The sequence below is a fragment of the Chlorocebus sabaeus genome, chromosome 29 (genome assembly GCF_047675955.1).
Source record: "Chlorocebus sabaeus isolate Y175 chromosome 29, mChlSab1.0.hap1, whole genome shotgun sequence".
In the NCBI taxonomy this organism is placed as follows: Eukaryota; Metazoa; Chordata; class Mammalia; order Primates; family Cercopithecidae; genus Chlorocebus; species Chlorocebus sabaeus.
Window position 1 is genome coordinate 13,364,705 of NC_132932.1, and position 16,782 is coordinate 13,381,486.

The following is a 16,782-nucleotide window of genomic DNA, read 5'->3' on the forward strand; positions in this document are numbered from 1 at the left end:
ATGGTTACAGTGAACTATGATCATACCAGTGCACTCAGCCTGGGTGACAGAGAAAGACCATGTCTCTTAAAAAAGAAAACTAAAATTAAAAGGCTAAGAGAATACTATATAACTTTATGCCAACATATTAGGACAAGTTAGACAAAATAGACTAACTCCTAGAAAGACACAAATTAACAAAAATAAGTCAAGAAGAAATAGAAAACTTAAGTGAACCTGTAACTGGAAACCAGGTTAGTCATTAAAAATTTTCCCACAAAGTGACGATTGACATGGCTACACTGGTGAATTCTACTAAATATTTAAAGAAGAAGTAACACGAAACTTACACAAACTCCTTCAGAAAACAGAAAGGAAACACTCTCCAATTCATTTTATGATCCCAAAACCAAAGCAACGTAAACATCAAAACAAAACAAAAAGCTACAGACTAAAATTCTAATTAAAATCAAAAACACAGACGCAGTCAGGAACAGTGGCTCACGCCTGTAATCCTAGCACTTTAGGCAGCGGAGACAGGCAGATCACTTAAGCCCAGGAGTTGGAGACCAACCTGGCCGACATGGCAAAACCCCGCCATCTCTACTGAAAGTACAAAAATTAGCCGGGCATGGTGGTGCATGCTTGTAATCCCTGCTACCTGGAAGGCTGAGGCATGAGAACTGCTTGAACCTGGGAGGTGGAGGTTGCAGTGAGCCGAGATCATGCCATTACACTCTAGCCTGGGTGACACAGGGAAACTCTGTCTCAAAAAACAAACCAAAAAAAACACCAAACGGATGCAAAAATCTTTAACAAAATACTAACCAAGTGAATCTAGCAATGCATAAAAACTATTAAACACTGTTAACAAGTCAGATTTACGCTAGGAAAAAAAAAAGTTGGCCTAATGTCTAAAAAGCAATTAAGGTAATATACTATATTGTTAAAGGACAAAACCACATGGTCATCTCAACAGACACAGAAAAAAAGCATTTAACAAAACCTAATATCCATTCTTTATTAAAACCTCACAAACTAGGAAGAGAAGAAAACCTCCTCAACTCAATAAAGGGTATCTACGAAAAAAAATCTATAGCCAACATCCTGCACCCACCAATTCTATTTAAGATGGAGGTTCCTGCCAATACAATAAGGCAAGAAGAAGAAATAAAAAGCATCCACATTAGAAAAGAAACCTTTAGGTACAGAAAACATAATCCTGTCTATAGAAAAATACTAAGAAATACAGAACAATATAAACACACAGACAGACACACACAGTAGAAACAGTAAGTTTATCAAGTTTGCAGGATGTAAGATCAATATACAAAACTCAATTATAGTTCTATAATAGGTTATTTTTTTAATTCCACTCAAAATATAGTCAGAATTAAAATAATATTTTAAATGTATAAGATTTCTAAACTGAAAACCACTGAACACTGAGAAAAATTATAGAAGATCTAAATAAATGGAGAAAACTTTCCATGATTATGGTTTAGAAGACTCAATATTAACAATTTTGCTTTAATTGATATATGATTCGACACAATTTCTATATTTTTCTTGCAGAAATTAACAACCTGATCCTAAAATGTATATGGAAGTGCCAAGAACTCTAGAGTAACCAAAACAATTCTGAAAAAGAAGAAAATGGAACTTGTACTTCTCCATTTTCAAAAAGCAGTCTAGGCCGGGTGCAGTGGCTCAAGCCTCTAATTGCAGCACTTTGGAAGGCCAAAGAGGGTGGATCACTTGAAGTCAGGAGTTCAAGACCAGCCTGGCCAACATGGCAAAACCCCATTTTTACTAAAACACAAAAAATTAGTTGAGCATGGTGGTGCATGCCTGTAATCCCAGCTACTTGGGAGGCTGAGGCAGGAGAATCGCTTGAGCCCAGGAGGCAGACATTGCAGTGAGCTGAGACTGCACCACTCCACTTCCAGCCTGGGTGACAGAGCAAGGCTCCGTCTAAAAAAACTAAAAAATAAGCAGTTGAAAGTTACATTAATCAAGACAGTGTGACATTGGCAGAAGGACAGAAATATGTATTAATAAAACAGAACTGACAGTCCAGAAACAAAGCATGACATTTATGGTGTCAACTGAGTTTCAACAAAGGTGTCAAGTCAATGCAATGGAGAACAGACATTCTTTTCAACAAGTGATACTAGAACAATTTCCCAAATTCTACTGCAAAAAAAAGAACTAAGGCACTCACAGTTCACACTATAAACAAAATGTACTCTGACCTAATATAAAAGCTAAAACTTCCAGAAGGAAATAAAGAAGCAAGTCTTTGTGTCCACAGGCTAGGCAAATCTGTCTCAGATATGATATCTAAAGCACAATCCATACAAAGAAATCCATAAATTAAACTTCATCAAAATCAGTAACTTTTTCTCTTTGAAAGACAACATTTAAAAAGTGAAAAGAAGCCACAGATCGGGATAAAATATGTTCAAATTATATACAGATGCTCCTCAACTTACAACAGGGTTATGACCTGAAAAACCCATTTTTGAAAATACTGTTAAATCAAAATTTCAACAGTTGAAAATACTGTTAAATCAAAAATGCATTTAATACACTTAACCTACCAAACATCACAGCTTAGCCTACCCTAAATGTGTTCAGAACACTTATGATTAGACTATTGAGCAAAATCACCTAACACAAAGCCAATTTTATAATAAAGAGTTGAATATCTCACATAATTTATTGAATATTACACTGAAAATGAAAAACAGAATGCTTGTGTTTATTCAAAGTATACTTTCTACTGAAAGTGTATTGCTTTCATATCACTGAAAAATCAAAAAATTTTACATCAAACTATAGAAAGTTGGGGACTGTACTGACAAAGCACTTGTATTTAGAGTATTTTTTTTTTTTAATTTTTTTTTTTTTTGAGATGGAGTCTTGCTCTGTCGCCCAGGCTGGAGCGCAGTGGCCGGATCTTAGCTCACTGCAAGCTCCACCTCCCGGGTTTACACCATTCTCCTGCTTCAGCCTCCTGAGTACCTGGGACTATAGGCGCCCGCCACCTCGCCCGGCTAGTTTTTTTGTATCTTTTAGTAGAGACGGGGTTTCACCATGTTAGTCAGTATGGTCTCAATCTCCTGACCCCGTGATCCGCCCGTCTTGGCCTCCCAAAGTGCTGGGATTACAGGCTTGAGCCACCGTGCCCGGCCTAGAATTTTTTTTAAAGAAATAAAAAACCTCTTCAACTCATAAGACAAACAATCCAATTTTTTTTAACCCATTTATGAGAGAGGTTGCAATTTTTTGAATTTTTGCAATCAGACCTTGGCAATGACCTTGAGCAGTAGGATATAAATAATTCCCACATGCTTAGAGTTCCAATGACGGAACAGGAGGCATGAGTTAAATGACAAAACATTTGAATAGAAATTGCACCAAAGACATACAAATGGCTAATGAACACCTGAAAAGACGTTCAACATCATTAGCCATTAGGGAAATGCAAGTCAAAACCACAATGACACACATTCGCCAGAATGGCTAGAATCAAAAAGACTGACAAGGTACCAAGTCCTGGTGATGACGTAGGGAAACTAGAACCTTCAAACATTTCTGGAAGGACTGCACAATGGTAGTCACTTTAGAAAACAGCGTGGTAGTTTCTAAAATGTTAAATATAAACTTTCCAAATAATCCAGCAATTCTACTCCTAAGTCTCTAAGCAAGAGAAAGAAAAACATACGTCCACGCAAAGATATAACAACCCCAAAACAAAGCAATCCAAATGTCCGTAACTGGACATTTTAACTGGATGCAATGAAATATTATTACCCAATAAAAGAGAACAACTACTGACTGACATGAATGAATCTCCAAAAAAATATGCTAAGTGAAGGAAGCCAGAAACAAAAGCCTACATATTAGGATTCCACTTATGTAAAACTTGTAAAAAAAAAAAAAGGGAAATCCCTAGAGACAAAAGCTGATTATTGGTTGCCTAAGGCTATATGTGGAAGCAGAGGTTAACTGCAAACAAGCAACGGGGAACTTTTTGGGATGAGGAAAATGTTCTAAAACTGGGCAATGATGATGGTTGCAAACTATAAATTTATTAAACAAATTTAAATTTAAAATTTAAAAAATAAAAGTAAAAAATAAAATTTAATCCTGAATTAAAAAAAAAACAAAACAAAAAATGATTGTAGAGCATATACCTATCAATTGAACAACTATATTAACTGAATTGTTTACTGTACACCAGGTGCTATTCTAGGCAATGCAAACCAGCAATGAATCAAGCAAACAAAATCCCTGTGATTTTCATGCATAATTTAATGACATGAGATGAATGAGAACATAAATTTAAAAAGATATGCTGTATAGAAACTAAAACCGGTTAGGGATAAGATGTCTAAAGGGCTACTTTAGGTTAGGCAGTCTGCAAAGACTTCTGAAAGGAGGTGGTCGTACAAGATGAGCTGAAGCATTAAGGTGGCTGGGCATGTGAAGATAAGAAGAAATAGCATTCCAGTCAAGAAGGAATACTAATGGCTTGGCATGTTTAAGGGAGAGAAAGATGGCCAGAATGGCTGAAGCATAATGAGTGATGGAGAAAGTGGATGAGAGGAATCAGATTATTGTCAAGGGGCCAGACTGAGTGGGGTCCTCCAAATTAACGAATATAGATGTTATTCTAAGTATCACTGAATACCACTGGATAATTTTAAGTTTTATGAGATGTGCACATCATCTCTTCCATAAAAATCTTTTCAATAAAGACATTCCACAGTTCTTTAATAATATGTAAATAAGATGTAAAGTTGATGTTTCAGCTATCAGATATTTGAGTGTAACCTACTTTTCAGTGCTTGTGTACCTTGTATATTTCATTTTACTTATATTATCTTATACCAACAGTGAAAAGGTCTGATGTCATCTATTTAACAGTTATTTGCCAACTGCATTAACTAATTCAGTCTTTCGGCAGACAATACTGCTTTCCTCCTTAACAGGCTAATTTCTGTGCTTTCTTTCACTGATTATGAAACATTTTACTACTGCCATCCCTGCCTCCATTTGATGCTTTGCTTTCCCCAAACCATGCCGTCTGTTTTCCCTAAGGTCTACTAAGACAGTTAAAAAGCATTGGCATTTCAGACATTCTAGCATCTTTTGAAATACACAGGAAGGAGCTTACTTCTCCGGCATAATAAAGTGCAGCAAGGACCAGAGCTCTTTGAGGGAATTCTGAAGAGGGGTCCCCGTAATCAGGAGCCTATGGTTGGACTTGAAATCAATCAGAGTTTTATACAATAAAGAGTCATCATTCTTCAACCGATGGGCTTCATCCACTCCCAGAAAGGCCCAGTTAATACTGCCCAGCACAGTCTAAAGTAAAAACAAAACAGAACGAGCCACCAGGTCAGAAGGGAACCCAAAAGTGCTTTCAAGTGTTAATTATCTCTGTATAAATACCATTACAAAGGTATAAATAGACACATTTATTCTTCACTGACAATATATATTAGGACTCTTCTGTTTATTCTGTTAGTTGCCAGATTGGTAGCTATTCAAACGAGAGTATCATCATCTAAAAGGTATAGGTGGGCCTCTTATACCAGCTATTACTGCATGCCCCACAGCAAGAACACAAAAACTGCTATGCTGGGCAAAAATTAAACAAAAACAAAAACCACATGATTCTGTATTCTCCCCTTAATTACAGTCCTTCTCCTGCCTATTCTCCACCCCAACCCTGAAGCACACAAACACCAAGAGCCACCAAACTGAACTTGTTTGCACTTAATACCAATGGGATCTACCTACCACATATATTTCTTAGCAGAAAGGCGATATTTAAAGAGCTTCTTATTTCTGTCCTCCTCACAAAGACCATTCACGTCATCTTTTCTGGAGAAATGCCTTAACAATGATACAATAGGAAATGCCTAAGATGACATTCAAGGCAAATACCTGAGGTGGCATCCAATGACTGACAATAATCTCAGGTAATTTATTGACCTCGATACCCTTTCATTCTGTTTAATTCAATTGGACTTGGTGATCTAAGGTCCCCTCATCTATAGGGTTTTGTTTTCTATTTATAACCTTAATATCCTTTGAGTAATTTTTCTGGTTGTTCATTTGCTTACTTTTTGAAATAAGAGAAAAGTAACACGGCAAGTAGGAGGTACAGACCCTACCCACTGTTTTTTATTTTTAACTTTCATGTATTTATTTATTTTTAACATGCTCCACAGAAAAGTAACAGACCCTAACATCTGGACAAGTCACAGTGGAAAAGATTTAGCCTTGTAGATATTAATTACACACCTTATCTTTTAAGAGGATCTCATATGTTGTTATAAGTGCGTTGAACTTCAATCTTTTGGTTTGGGAATGAATCCATTCATATTCCCGTATCTATAAGAAAAAAACATAATTAAGACATAATTTCTGCTTCTACCTTTCTATATCACATAAGTGTTGTGATCAATGTAATAGAAACATGCCAAATAAAAAATAAATCGGAATAGAATTTAATGAATATCTCATACATTCTAAAATGACCTAAGCAACCAAACTATAAAGCAGAAGAGTTAGAATTCAAACACTGACCACTGAACAGCAAAAGCTTTATTGCCAGAATCAGAAGAAACTGGCCCCCAGAAACACATCTAATGAAGAAAATGCACCTCATCGGCTACTAAACTCTGGTGATTTGAACTCAACAAGGGATCTCCCATATCCTTAGAAATTTCTTTTAAAAATGCAATTTATTTATTTTTGAATAGGAAAATACATATATTAACAAGTAAAACAAATTCCAACCTTTGGAATTTCATCAACCATAGACCAAAGAGATGTGTCCAAGAAAAAGGGAGGCTTATAAGACCAAAATATAATGCAATACGTATAATAACGTCAATGTAAAAGAACACAAAGATGAGCACATTCACACTGAAGTATAATTAGACACTTAGCAAGCACAAAGACTCATGACAAAGCTCTTGCAGTTTGGCTGTCAAGTTAGGAACTGGAGAACAAGACAGTAAGTGCCTGCAGGTGATCACCACCGAGTGGGGTTAAAAAGAACAAAGAAAAGGAGAACTGGAGATAGCAAAGAAAACTTCTGTGACTACAATTTTTTACAGTTCATTTCCTTTGTTTGCAATCATTTTTGGAATGTAGTGCTTTAAGCTATTTTGTAAACCTATGAATTTCTCTTTTTTCTTCTTTAATGGTTAACAAATGATTTAACAAGCTAAAACTATATTCTTAGAAACTCAAAATTAGGCCAATGAAATCAGCCAGCGTTTAAGTTACACAATTTTAATGAAACTATTTACTAAAAATAAATTTGAATTTGCATGAAAATATATGATTACAACATGCAACTCAAATGTTTAAACCTTGTTGATGGCTTGTTCTTATTACAAGCAATTTTCCAGAAATAGTTTATATACAGTGATGAAAGAGGAAAGCTCTGGACTAGATAGATACACCTGTGTCCTAATCCCAGCTCTGCCACATTCTTGCTTGCTAGGGCACGTGTTAAGATTCTCTGAGTCAATTCTTCATCAGTAGTAGGAAAAAATGCCATCAACTTTGAAGACTATCATGAAGATTACAGGTATTATACATAAGGCACCCAGCACAACATCTAGCACACAGCAGGTGCTTTAAAAAAAAGTTACTATAAAGAAAAGATCTGCTAAACAAAGATAAACTTAAGTCACTGTGTTCTAAATTCATGATGCCCAAATAAAGTTTGGTAACCGATTAAAATAATTCTTATTTCTAGAGCCCTAAAATAACTTGTTTTCCTTTACTTTTACTCCTTTTTTGTAAGTTATGCAACCTCACTGTTTTAAGAAATTAAGAAACAACTTCTAAGAATGTTTATTTTCAGTAAATGTCTATTGAGATAGCAAAAATAATATTAATATTACACAAAGTATTAACTCCATATTATCTCATATAAAGCAAGTAAAAAGGGCAGAGAGAAGAAAAATTTAATATTGCAACCCAGCTAAAAGAGATTCCCACTCACAAACTCCTGTTGCTTTTTAAATAGTAAGCATATTTGTTAAAGAACATCTGAGTTGCACTTTTGTGATAGATACACCTCCTAATATTGAGAACATAGCACAGTATCAGAATAATAACCAAAAACTTTACTAATGATCTACTAAAGGCTTCAAGTCAATTTCCAAATTACATTTATAACACAGATTCTATCCCAGCTCTTTTTGTTTACACACCGTATTTCTGCTCATCAGGTCACCTATGTAAACCACTACGTTAATCTCTGGTGCCCAGATTTCAAACTCTCTCTGCCATGAGGTGAGGGTGGATAAAGGGACGACTATAAGAAAGGGGCCATACAGCTGGTGTTGGTGGAACAGGTAGGAGAGGAATGATATGGTCTGGATGGTCTTTCCTAGGCCCATTTCATCAGCAAGGATTACACTGTTATTTCTGCAGAAAAAAAATAAATAAATAAAAACAAAAAAATCATTAGTTCACCAAAACACAGAATGTCCATAAATAGCAATGACACCAATGCTGCACAATAACAGTCGAGCAAGGTGTCATTCATAAGCCTCAACTGTATTTCCTCTCATCTGCAATTACTTCAGCTTTCGACATAAGGAAGAAAGTAGAAACCAAAAATAGCAGAATAACAAGTGACCTATCTAGACTTGGATTACTATGAGAGCCTCGTCAGACTCTTTACTTTAGGCTTTTCACATCACCTTCCATAGGCTATCTTTTATCACAGAGAAGACAAGCTTTGTAAAAAGTGAAGACAAGCATGTAACCTTAGACTCCATCAATAGAGAAAGCTATCAGCACTGCTCGTGAATCCTATGGCCGGCCTACCCCATTCCACTGCACACCACTGGGTTGTTTAATGCCACATACACTATTTCCTAGATCTCCATGTATAGGTGTATGGCTCTTGTTTTAAATACACTTTAGCCTAAAGCAGGGGTAGGCTACAGATCATATTTGTGGACCCTACCCTAGATCTACTAAATAAGACTATATGGAAAAGGGCTGACAAACACCTTTGGAGATTCTGACTCAGGTATTCCTTAGACCAGGGACACCCAACTCAGGAACCTGGCTGCACAGCAGCAGGTGAGCAGTGGGTGAGCGAGGGAAGCTTCATCTGTATTTACAGCCGTTCCCCATTGCTGGCATTAGTGCCTGAGCTCCGCCTCCTGTCAGATCAGCAATGGCATTAGATGCTCATAGAAGCATGAACCCCACTATGAACTACACATGTGAGGGATCTATGTTGCACACTCCTTATGAGCATCTAATGCCTGGTGATCTGTCACTGTCTCCCATCACCCCCAGACAGGACTATCCAGTTGCAGGAAAACAAACTCAGGGCTCCCACTGATTCTACATTATATAGTATAATGTAATAATAGAAATAAAGTGCCCAATAAATGTAATGTGCTTGTATCATCCCAAAACCATCCCCCTCCCTCCTCCTCAGCCTGTGGAAAAATTGTCTTCCATGAAACCGGTCCCTAGTGCCAAAAAGGTTGGGGACCATTACATTAAACCACAGTTTGAGAAACACTACTCTACAAAATGGGCTAGATTTCAACAGGATATTAATGGAAAAAGAATATCTAAGAAAAAAATGTTAAAATTGAAGAAACAGCCAGAGTTAAGAAAATATATTTGGGAAACAGAACATAGTCATTTGGCAGGAAATTAGGATTACATGTAAGACATCAGATTGAAAACATTATTAAAAGGTTCTTGAAAATAAGAACACTGAAAATTTGCTGTATATATAATACACGTTTAATCAGCAAATCAGAAAGAACTAAAAGTAATTTACAGGTTAAAGGCAACCTAACTGATTCAAAAAACAAGACGTTTAATTCACCAAAAAGAGGTAATTTCTAAAAATACCTTCTGTGTTCTACAAAATAGCTAGTTTAAAGGGTAAAATACAGAAACAAAGAAGATCACACTTGGGGAAGGGAGAATGATGAAGCCATACCCCTATACATCTCAGGTACAACTAATTTTCTATACAGTTTAGATGTAGTATATTCCTTTGAGTAACTTCCTTCTCATTTCTTTCACCTTTTCAGTACTATTGAGGAGGAAGCACAGTTAAGTTTCTCCAATATTTCCTGCCCCTAGAAAATGCCATTGTCTACATACACATACTAAAGTAGGTTTGAACTGATTCACCTGTTTTTCTGGAACCAGACCAAAATAGCACATTATGTAATGTAACATTCCTGTGACCAGGGCTTAACAGGTGCTTGGACCCTTTTCAATTGATTTTTATTCCTTTGGTTTAAAGTAAAAAAATGCTGGCCAGGCACAGTCACTCACAGCTGTAATCCCAGCACTTTGGGAGGCTAAGGTGGGCAGATCACATGAGATCAGGAGTTCAAGACCAGCTTGGCCAACATAGTGAAACCCCATCTCTACTAAAAATACAAAAATTAGCCAGGCATGGTGTTGCGTGCCTGTAATCCCAGCTACTCAAGAGCCTGAGGCAGGAGAATTGCTTGAACCTGCGAAGCGGAGGTTGCAGTGAGCCAAGATCATGCCACTGCGCTCCAGCCTGGGCAACAGAGCAAAACTCAGTCTCAAAAAAAATAAAAAATAAAAAATTAAAACAATGCTGGCCAACGACTGTACACAAAACACCATGCAACTCTGGATGTGTACATGGCACCTTTGCTCCTAAGAGCCCTCAAATATAAAATGAGGATTATTTTAAGGAAAATTCCTTGAAGTTCATCTAACTTTATAACTGTCATTTAGATGAATTAGGTCCCATTATCCTCTAAAACGAAAAATCATTTTTAAGCAATTCAGAATCATTATATCAAACCCACATTCTCAAACAATCTTCTCAAGACACCTAATTTTCATAACTGAGTATTAAATATTGTATTAGATTTTATCAGATAAAAAGTAGGAGATGGTTCACTTTGGAAAAAGTCACTGTAAATGCATCTCTATAACTAGAAACCTTCCTTTCAGCGTTGAGGGGAAAAAATATTTTTTAAGCTGTCCTTTTTTTTTTTTTTTTTTTCCCTAAGGTAAAGTCTCACTCTGTCACCCAGGCTGGAGTGCAATGGTGAGAAAATGGCTCACTGAGGTCGGGCGCGGTGGCTCACGCCTGTATTCCCAGCACTTTGGGAGGCTGAGGCAGGCAGATCACGAGGTCAGGAGATCAAGACCATCCTGGCTAACACGATGAAATCCCGTTTCTACTAAAAATACAAAAAATTAGCCAGGCGTGGTGGTGGGCACCTATAGTCCCAGCTACTCAGGAGGCTGAGGCAGGAGAATGGCATGAACCTGGGAGGTGGAATTTGCAGTGAGCCAAGATCGTGCCACTGCACTCCAGCCTGGGCGACAGAGCGAGACTCCATCTCAAAAAAAAAAAAAAAAAAGAAAGAAAATGGCTCCCTGCAACCTTGGCCTCCTGGGCTCCAGCAATCCTCCCACCTCAGCCCCCAAGTAGCTGAGACTACGTAAGTGTGCCACCATGTCCAGCTAATTTTTGTATTTTTTGGTAAAGATGGGGTTTTGCCATGTTGCCCAGGCCTGTACTTTTTATTCTAAGTAAGGATTTTTTACTTTACTATAAAATACTAAAGACATTAGGAGCTTGCACTTAATTGAGCACTTTGAGAAAGAAGTGTATGGGTAGGCATTAAAGGTACTTCTTACACTGCATGTTCTGTAAGGACAGCAAAATACATCTATATTAGTTCACTGTTAAATTCTCAAGGACTAATGGATCCCTATGTGAAAAGTAAAAAGTTCCTCTTCAAAGTTTCCCCTTTTGTTAAAGAATAAATAATAAGTGTTAGAAATAATAGTTTCTTTTAAAAATTAACTTCCTTCAAGCTTCCCTGCTTTTTGCTAATAACTCTTTCTTTGTTAAGCCCTATGTGGCTGTTAAATATAGTAAGGGATTAAGGACATTCTATGTCCTTGTACTTTAAAACAGGTTATCTGTTCTGGACTATAACCTGCTCAGAAATGTCCGAACACGCCCAGACATTTCCTGGCTTACAGTCTACGCCTCTTTCTTATTTGGAAATGTTATTATTCTCCTAGTTCCCCGTAAACAACCCCTTTCCTTTGTTTTCCACTGCGCATTTACCTATTTAGGAAAGTTTTAAGTTTTTGGGCAATCGTACTCCGTCTAGATTGTGTGGTCCAGCTCCAGCCAATGGAGACAGGACACAACAGTAAGGACCCAATGCATCAGGGATAAAAACCTCTGCTTTTCTTTGTTCAGTGTGCTCTCATGACAATTAGGCTTCTGAAAAGCACCCTTTCTGCAGAAAGTAAAATCACCTTGCTGAGAAAATTCCTTGAGCACTAGTTCTTTTCAGCACTGAGGAACAAGCATTTGTTTCTAACACCTAGCACTTAGTAATCAGGAACTACTTGAAATTGGTGAAGAAAATTTGTAAGTACCTCCCAAATGTACCTTTAAACCTCCAGTGCTATCATTGTCTCATCTTTTTTTTGTTTGCCCCCCCCAAGATTAATGTGGTATCATTATAAAAAGGATACTTTCACAGGTTCAACCTTCCTCTGAACAGGATAATCCTACAGTCTATACAGGGAGGGAGTGGGGTGAAGGGAGGGGAATCACATTCTCTACAGTACTACTGTAGGAAATTAACTTAAAAGTTTGCCTGGCCTAGAAAGAAAATACACGTGAAAAAGACATTTTCTTATTCCTCCTGAGTAACTCCTCCCACATTAAAGATTTGGGCGACTTAACTTGCTATTTTCACTCATGAGTAACACGATAAATAGAGGTTTCTGGCTATGACAAATTACCAACCAAATAATGAAATAACAAAGTATTCTTTATATCAGAATAAAATGGTATTATACATACATAAAAATTTCCAGGAAGGATTTCTCTCAATCATATTTTATTTCTGTAATATGCAGTGTAAAGATTTCTTGGTTGAGATATAACAAGGGTGTGAAAAAAGAAAAAAAGAATTCTTGACATCTAACAATAAAGAAGACAGAAACAGTAAGGAAAACTGCACTCATATTTTTCTACCTACTTGCACCAGGAATGAGCAAGCCAGTTGAGACCTTCTAGCTGATAATCTCGAAGTTCCAGATTCTCCCCTCCTAAATATGCAGGTTGTTTCTTTAAAGCTACAAATCGTGGTCTCTGCTTCAGGGCCTGAAAAACAAAAGCCCAAGTCTGAAAGAAAATTTTCTTACTGGTACTATGTTAAAATGCTAGTCACAATTCACGTATTCGGCATCAAAGCATAAAAACCTAAATTTCTTTTTTTTTTTTTGAGATGGAGTCTCGCTGTGTCACCCAGGCTGGAGTGCAGCAGCGCACTCTCAGCTAACTGCAAGCTCTGCCTCCCAGGTTCACGCCATGCTCCTGCCTCAGCCTCCCGAGTAGCTGGGACTACAGGTGCCTGCCACCATGCCCAGCTAATTTTTGTATTTTTTGTAGAGACAGGGTTTCAACCGTGTTAGCCAGGATGGTCTCAATCTCCTGACCTCATGATCCGCCGGCCTTGGCCTCCCAGTGTGCTGGGATTACAGGCGTGAGCCACTGTACCTGGCCAAAAATGTAAATTTCATGTGTGAATCACCAGCTCACTCCATCACCCCTTTCTTACGGTTTATATTCCATAAGCCAGAGTTGGTTCATCCTCAAATAAAACATTTTTAGTTAACTTGTCCCTTTCCAGAAGTAAGTCTATGAACATCATTAAATAGCACTTTATGTCTTCTCTATTATATGGCAGTGAGAGTCTCCTATTTTCAGAAACAATTATCTTCATGTTATCTTATTCTAAAAAGTACAAAACATTGCCTCCAGCTGTCATATGCTAAACGCAATTGATCTTCACCATAACAGGATTTGTAAATTCAGAAATGCAGCCTATCTACCTTAAACCCTTTAAATTGTGTGAATTTGGTTTTCCCTTCAGAAACAACAAGGTTCTGAAGAGAAGGTTGTTTTCAGCCCCAGAGGCTTGAAGGGTAGCATTCTAGTGAGGTCAGCCTCTATGGTTTGCATAAAAATGTGGATTCTGTGGCCAAATCAGTTTAGGAAACAACCGATGAAAAAGTTAAACAAATTTCTTTACTCATGACTTTTCAAAGTCTAAAATGTGTGTCCATAGTGTGAATTTACAGGAAAAATTTATTCAGGGATGTATCCCAAAGTTACATGGCCAGAAGTCTTTTTTCAGGGGACATTTCTCTGAAGATTAGTGCTCTATAGGGTACATTATGAGAAGTATCATCCTAATAAGAATATTTGATAAGGTTACTGATATATTTAGCTTTCCTATGAGGGCCGCTGGCAGTGAATGGAATCTGACTGCTTACTCTCCAAAATCCAGCCATCCATCCATTCCTACCAAACCTACCCCATAATTGTTCTCCCATCCACTCCTTCCATGCCACTGTTACTTCCCTTGTCCTCACACTACTTCTTCATTCATGGACTTCGATGACATCTTACTGGCTGGACCTTCTGGCTTTAATAATTACTTACTCCCGAGTCTCCTATATACTGCTATTAGATGAAGCTTTCTAAATAAAATACTGTTTTCATACTGCCACTGTACTCAGTAGTACCAATACCTAGAAGATAAAGTCAAAATACCCTTCGAGGTAGCCAAGACACACAGTTTGACCTTGATGTACTTGTCAACATCATTCCTCTTCTTCTCACCCCTGGAGTCTAGCAGTCTCCTACTGAACTACCACTACAAGAATCTTTTTCTTGATACCTTCCATGGGAGGGCAATACCCTGGGCCCCCCTCTTGTCTGTCCAGCCAGCAGCACCAATCCATTACACAAGGGCCAGAGGCAGCTCGAGAACCACAACTTCCTCTTAAAACCCATTCAATGACCACTGGAGCTCACAGACTTCTACATCGGTGCTTCTCTGATCACATTTTCCCTATCACACTCTTTGACCAGCAATTAAATACTGGTTTTCACAGATAGAATTCTAGTGCCATTAACATGAATGTCAACTTCTAGAGACATACCACTTGTCTGATATTTTATTACCGAGGACCCAAGCACATCACTTTCCTGATGGAAAAAATTCCAAGGAAAGGATTTATACAGTCAATCTAGCAAATAAGCCTATATATTTAACTTCTAACTTAGAATTCAAAGATACTCGCCTATTATATCACTTCCTGCTCTCAGAAAGGGTATCACAATCTTGCCCAGGTTGACCTCAAACTCCTATGCTCAAGTGATCCTGCCACCTCAGCCTCCCAAGTAGCTGGAACCATAGGTGTGAGCCAATGCATGGTGGCTCACACCTGTAATCCCAGCACTTTGGGAGGCCAAGGTGGGCAGATCATTTGAGGTCAGGAGTTCGAGACCAGCCTGACCAACATGGTGAAACCCCATTTCTACTAAAAACACAAAAAATTAGCTGGAAGTGGTGGTGCGTGCCTGTATCCCAGCTGCTCAGGAGGCTGAGGCAGGAGAATCACTTGAACCCAGGAGGCGGAGGTTGCAGTTAGCAGAGAAAGTGCCACTGCCCTCCAGCCTGGGTGACAGAACAAAACTCTGCCTCAAAATAAAATAAAATAATAAAATAAAAGTGTCTAAATCCTTTTAAGTACTCTCCAAAATATCTCTATTTCTAACTATGTAAATTGCAAGATTAAAGAAGTCAACAAAGCCATGAAATAATTCATTCTCTGCTTTTGCTTTAATGTCACATTTAAGTCACCTTCTTTCACTTCAAAATGGCAATCACCATTTCATTTTGTAATATTTTCTCAGCACATATGTGACCAATCCTCTGTATCAGTATATCTTCTCCCTGAAAAAACAAAAGCCAACCATCACCATACCTTGCATTCTCTTGTTGGGATGGTTTTTGAGTTGTTCCTACTGTGGAAGCTGTCAATGCAGTTCTGGAATTTCTTTCCAATGAGGGCTTCATCTTCCCAGCTACACTCTGAATAGGGCAGTCCCATCCATTTACATAGATATTCAGGCTCATTTGAGGGTGCCGGCTTCCGACTGTGAGCTATTTCATATAAAAAAATTTATAGATTAGCAACTGTCAATTAAAAGTGAAAAATGACACTCTGTTTTATGCATAATCAACAAAACATCACGTAGCAAAAGAAAATAATCTGCAAAACATACACTGTTCTGAAATGTTGAACATTTATAAATAAAATTTCTTGCTTACCTGGAAAATCTGTTTGACCCAATGTAGATTTACTTGTCTTTACAGCTAAACAAATACAAAATAAGACAGAAAAGTTATAAATACAATGAAGAATGAAACAGTTTAGGTTCTATGAATAAGAATGCAAATAGATTCTACTACCTCACACCTTAAAAAAAAAAAAAGATCGGGTACAGTGGTTCACGCCTGTAATCCTAGCACTTTGGGAGGCCAAGGCAGGCAGATTGCTTGAGGCCAGGAGTTCAAGACCAGCCTGGCCAACATGGTGAAACTCTTGTTTCTACTAAAAATACAAAAATTAGCCAGGCGTGGTGGGGGTGGGGAGTGCCTATAATCCCAGCCACTGAGGAGGCTGAGGCAGGAGTATCACTTGAACCCAGGACGCAGAGGTTGCAGTGAGCCAAGATCACGCTACTGCACTACAGCCTGGGCAATGGAGCGAGACTCCATCTCAAAAAAAAAAAAACCAAAAAAGAAGAAGAAAAAAAATTATTTTTCTCATCTCTCTCTCAGGCTGACACTCCACTTCTCTGTCCCTCTTTGTAAGAAAACTCCCCCATTGAGT

The 16,782-nt window shown here is 37.8% G+C and overlaps 1 protein-coding gene across 4 annotated transcripts in view; it reads right to left on the minus strand.

The window, feature by feature from the left end:
- The window catches only part of CHD2 (chromodomain helicase DNA binding protein 2), a 143,283-nt gene that overhangs the window by 66,974 nt on the left and 59,527 nt on the right, over window positions 1-16,782 (minus strand). For 3 of the 4 annotated variants that reach the window (XM_073012983.1, XM_007990490.3, XM_073012982.1), the window contains 6 exons: window positions 16,218-16,262; window positions 15,871-16,049; window positions 13,071-13,195; window positions 8,232-8,448; window positions 6,301-6,390; window positions 5,165-5,355 (listed from right to left, as the gene is read on the minus strand). In XM_073012983.1, the coding sequence (XP_072869084.1) occupies window positions 5,165-5,355; window positions 6,301-6,390; window positions 8,232-8,448; window positions 13,071-13,195; window positions 15,871-16,049; window positions 16,218-16,262 (847 nt within the window). Of the gene's footprint in view, window positions 1-5,164; window positions 5,356-6,300; window positions 6,391-8,231; window positions 8,449-13,066; window positions 13,196-15,870; window positions 16,050-16,217; window positions 16,263-16,782 lie in introns of those variants that run through there. The other variant, XM_073012984.1, reaches the window with a different exon arrangement.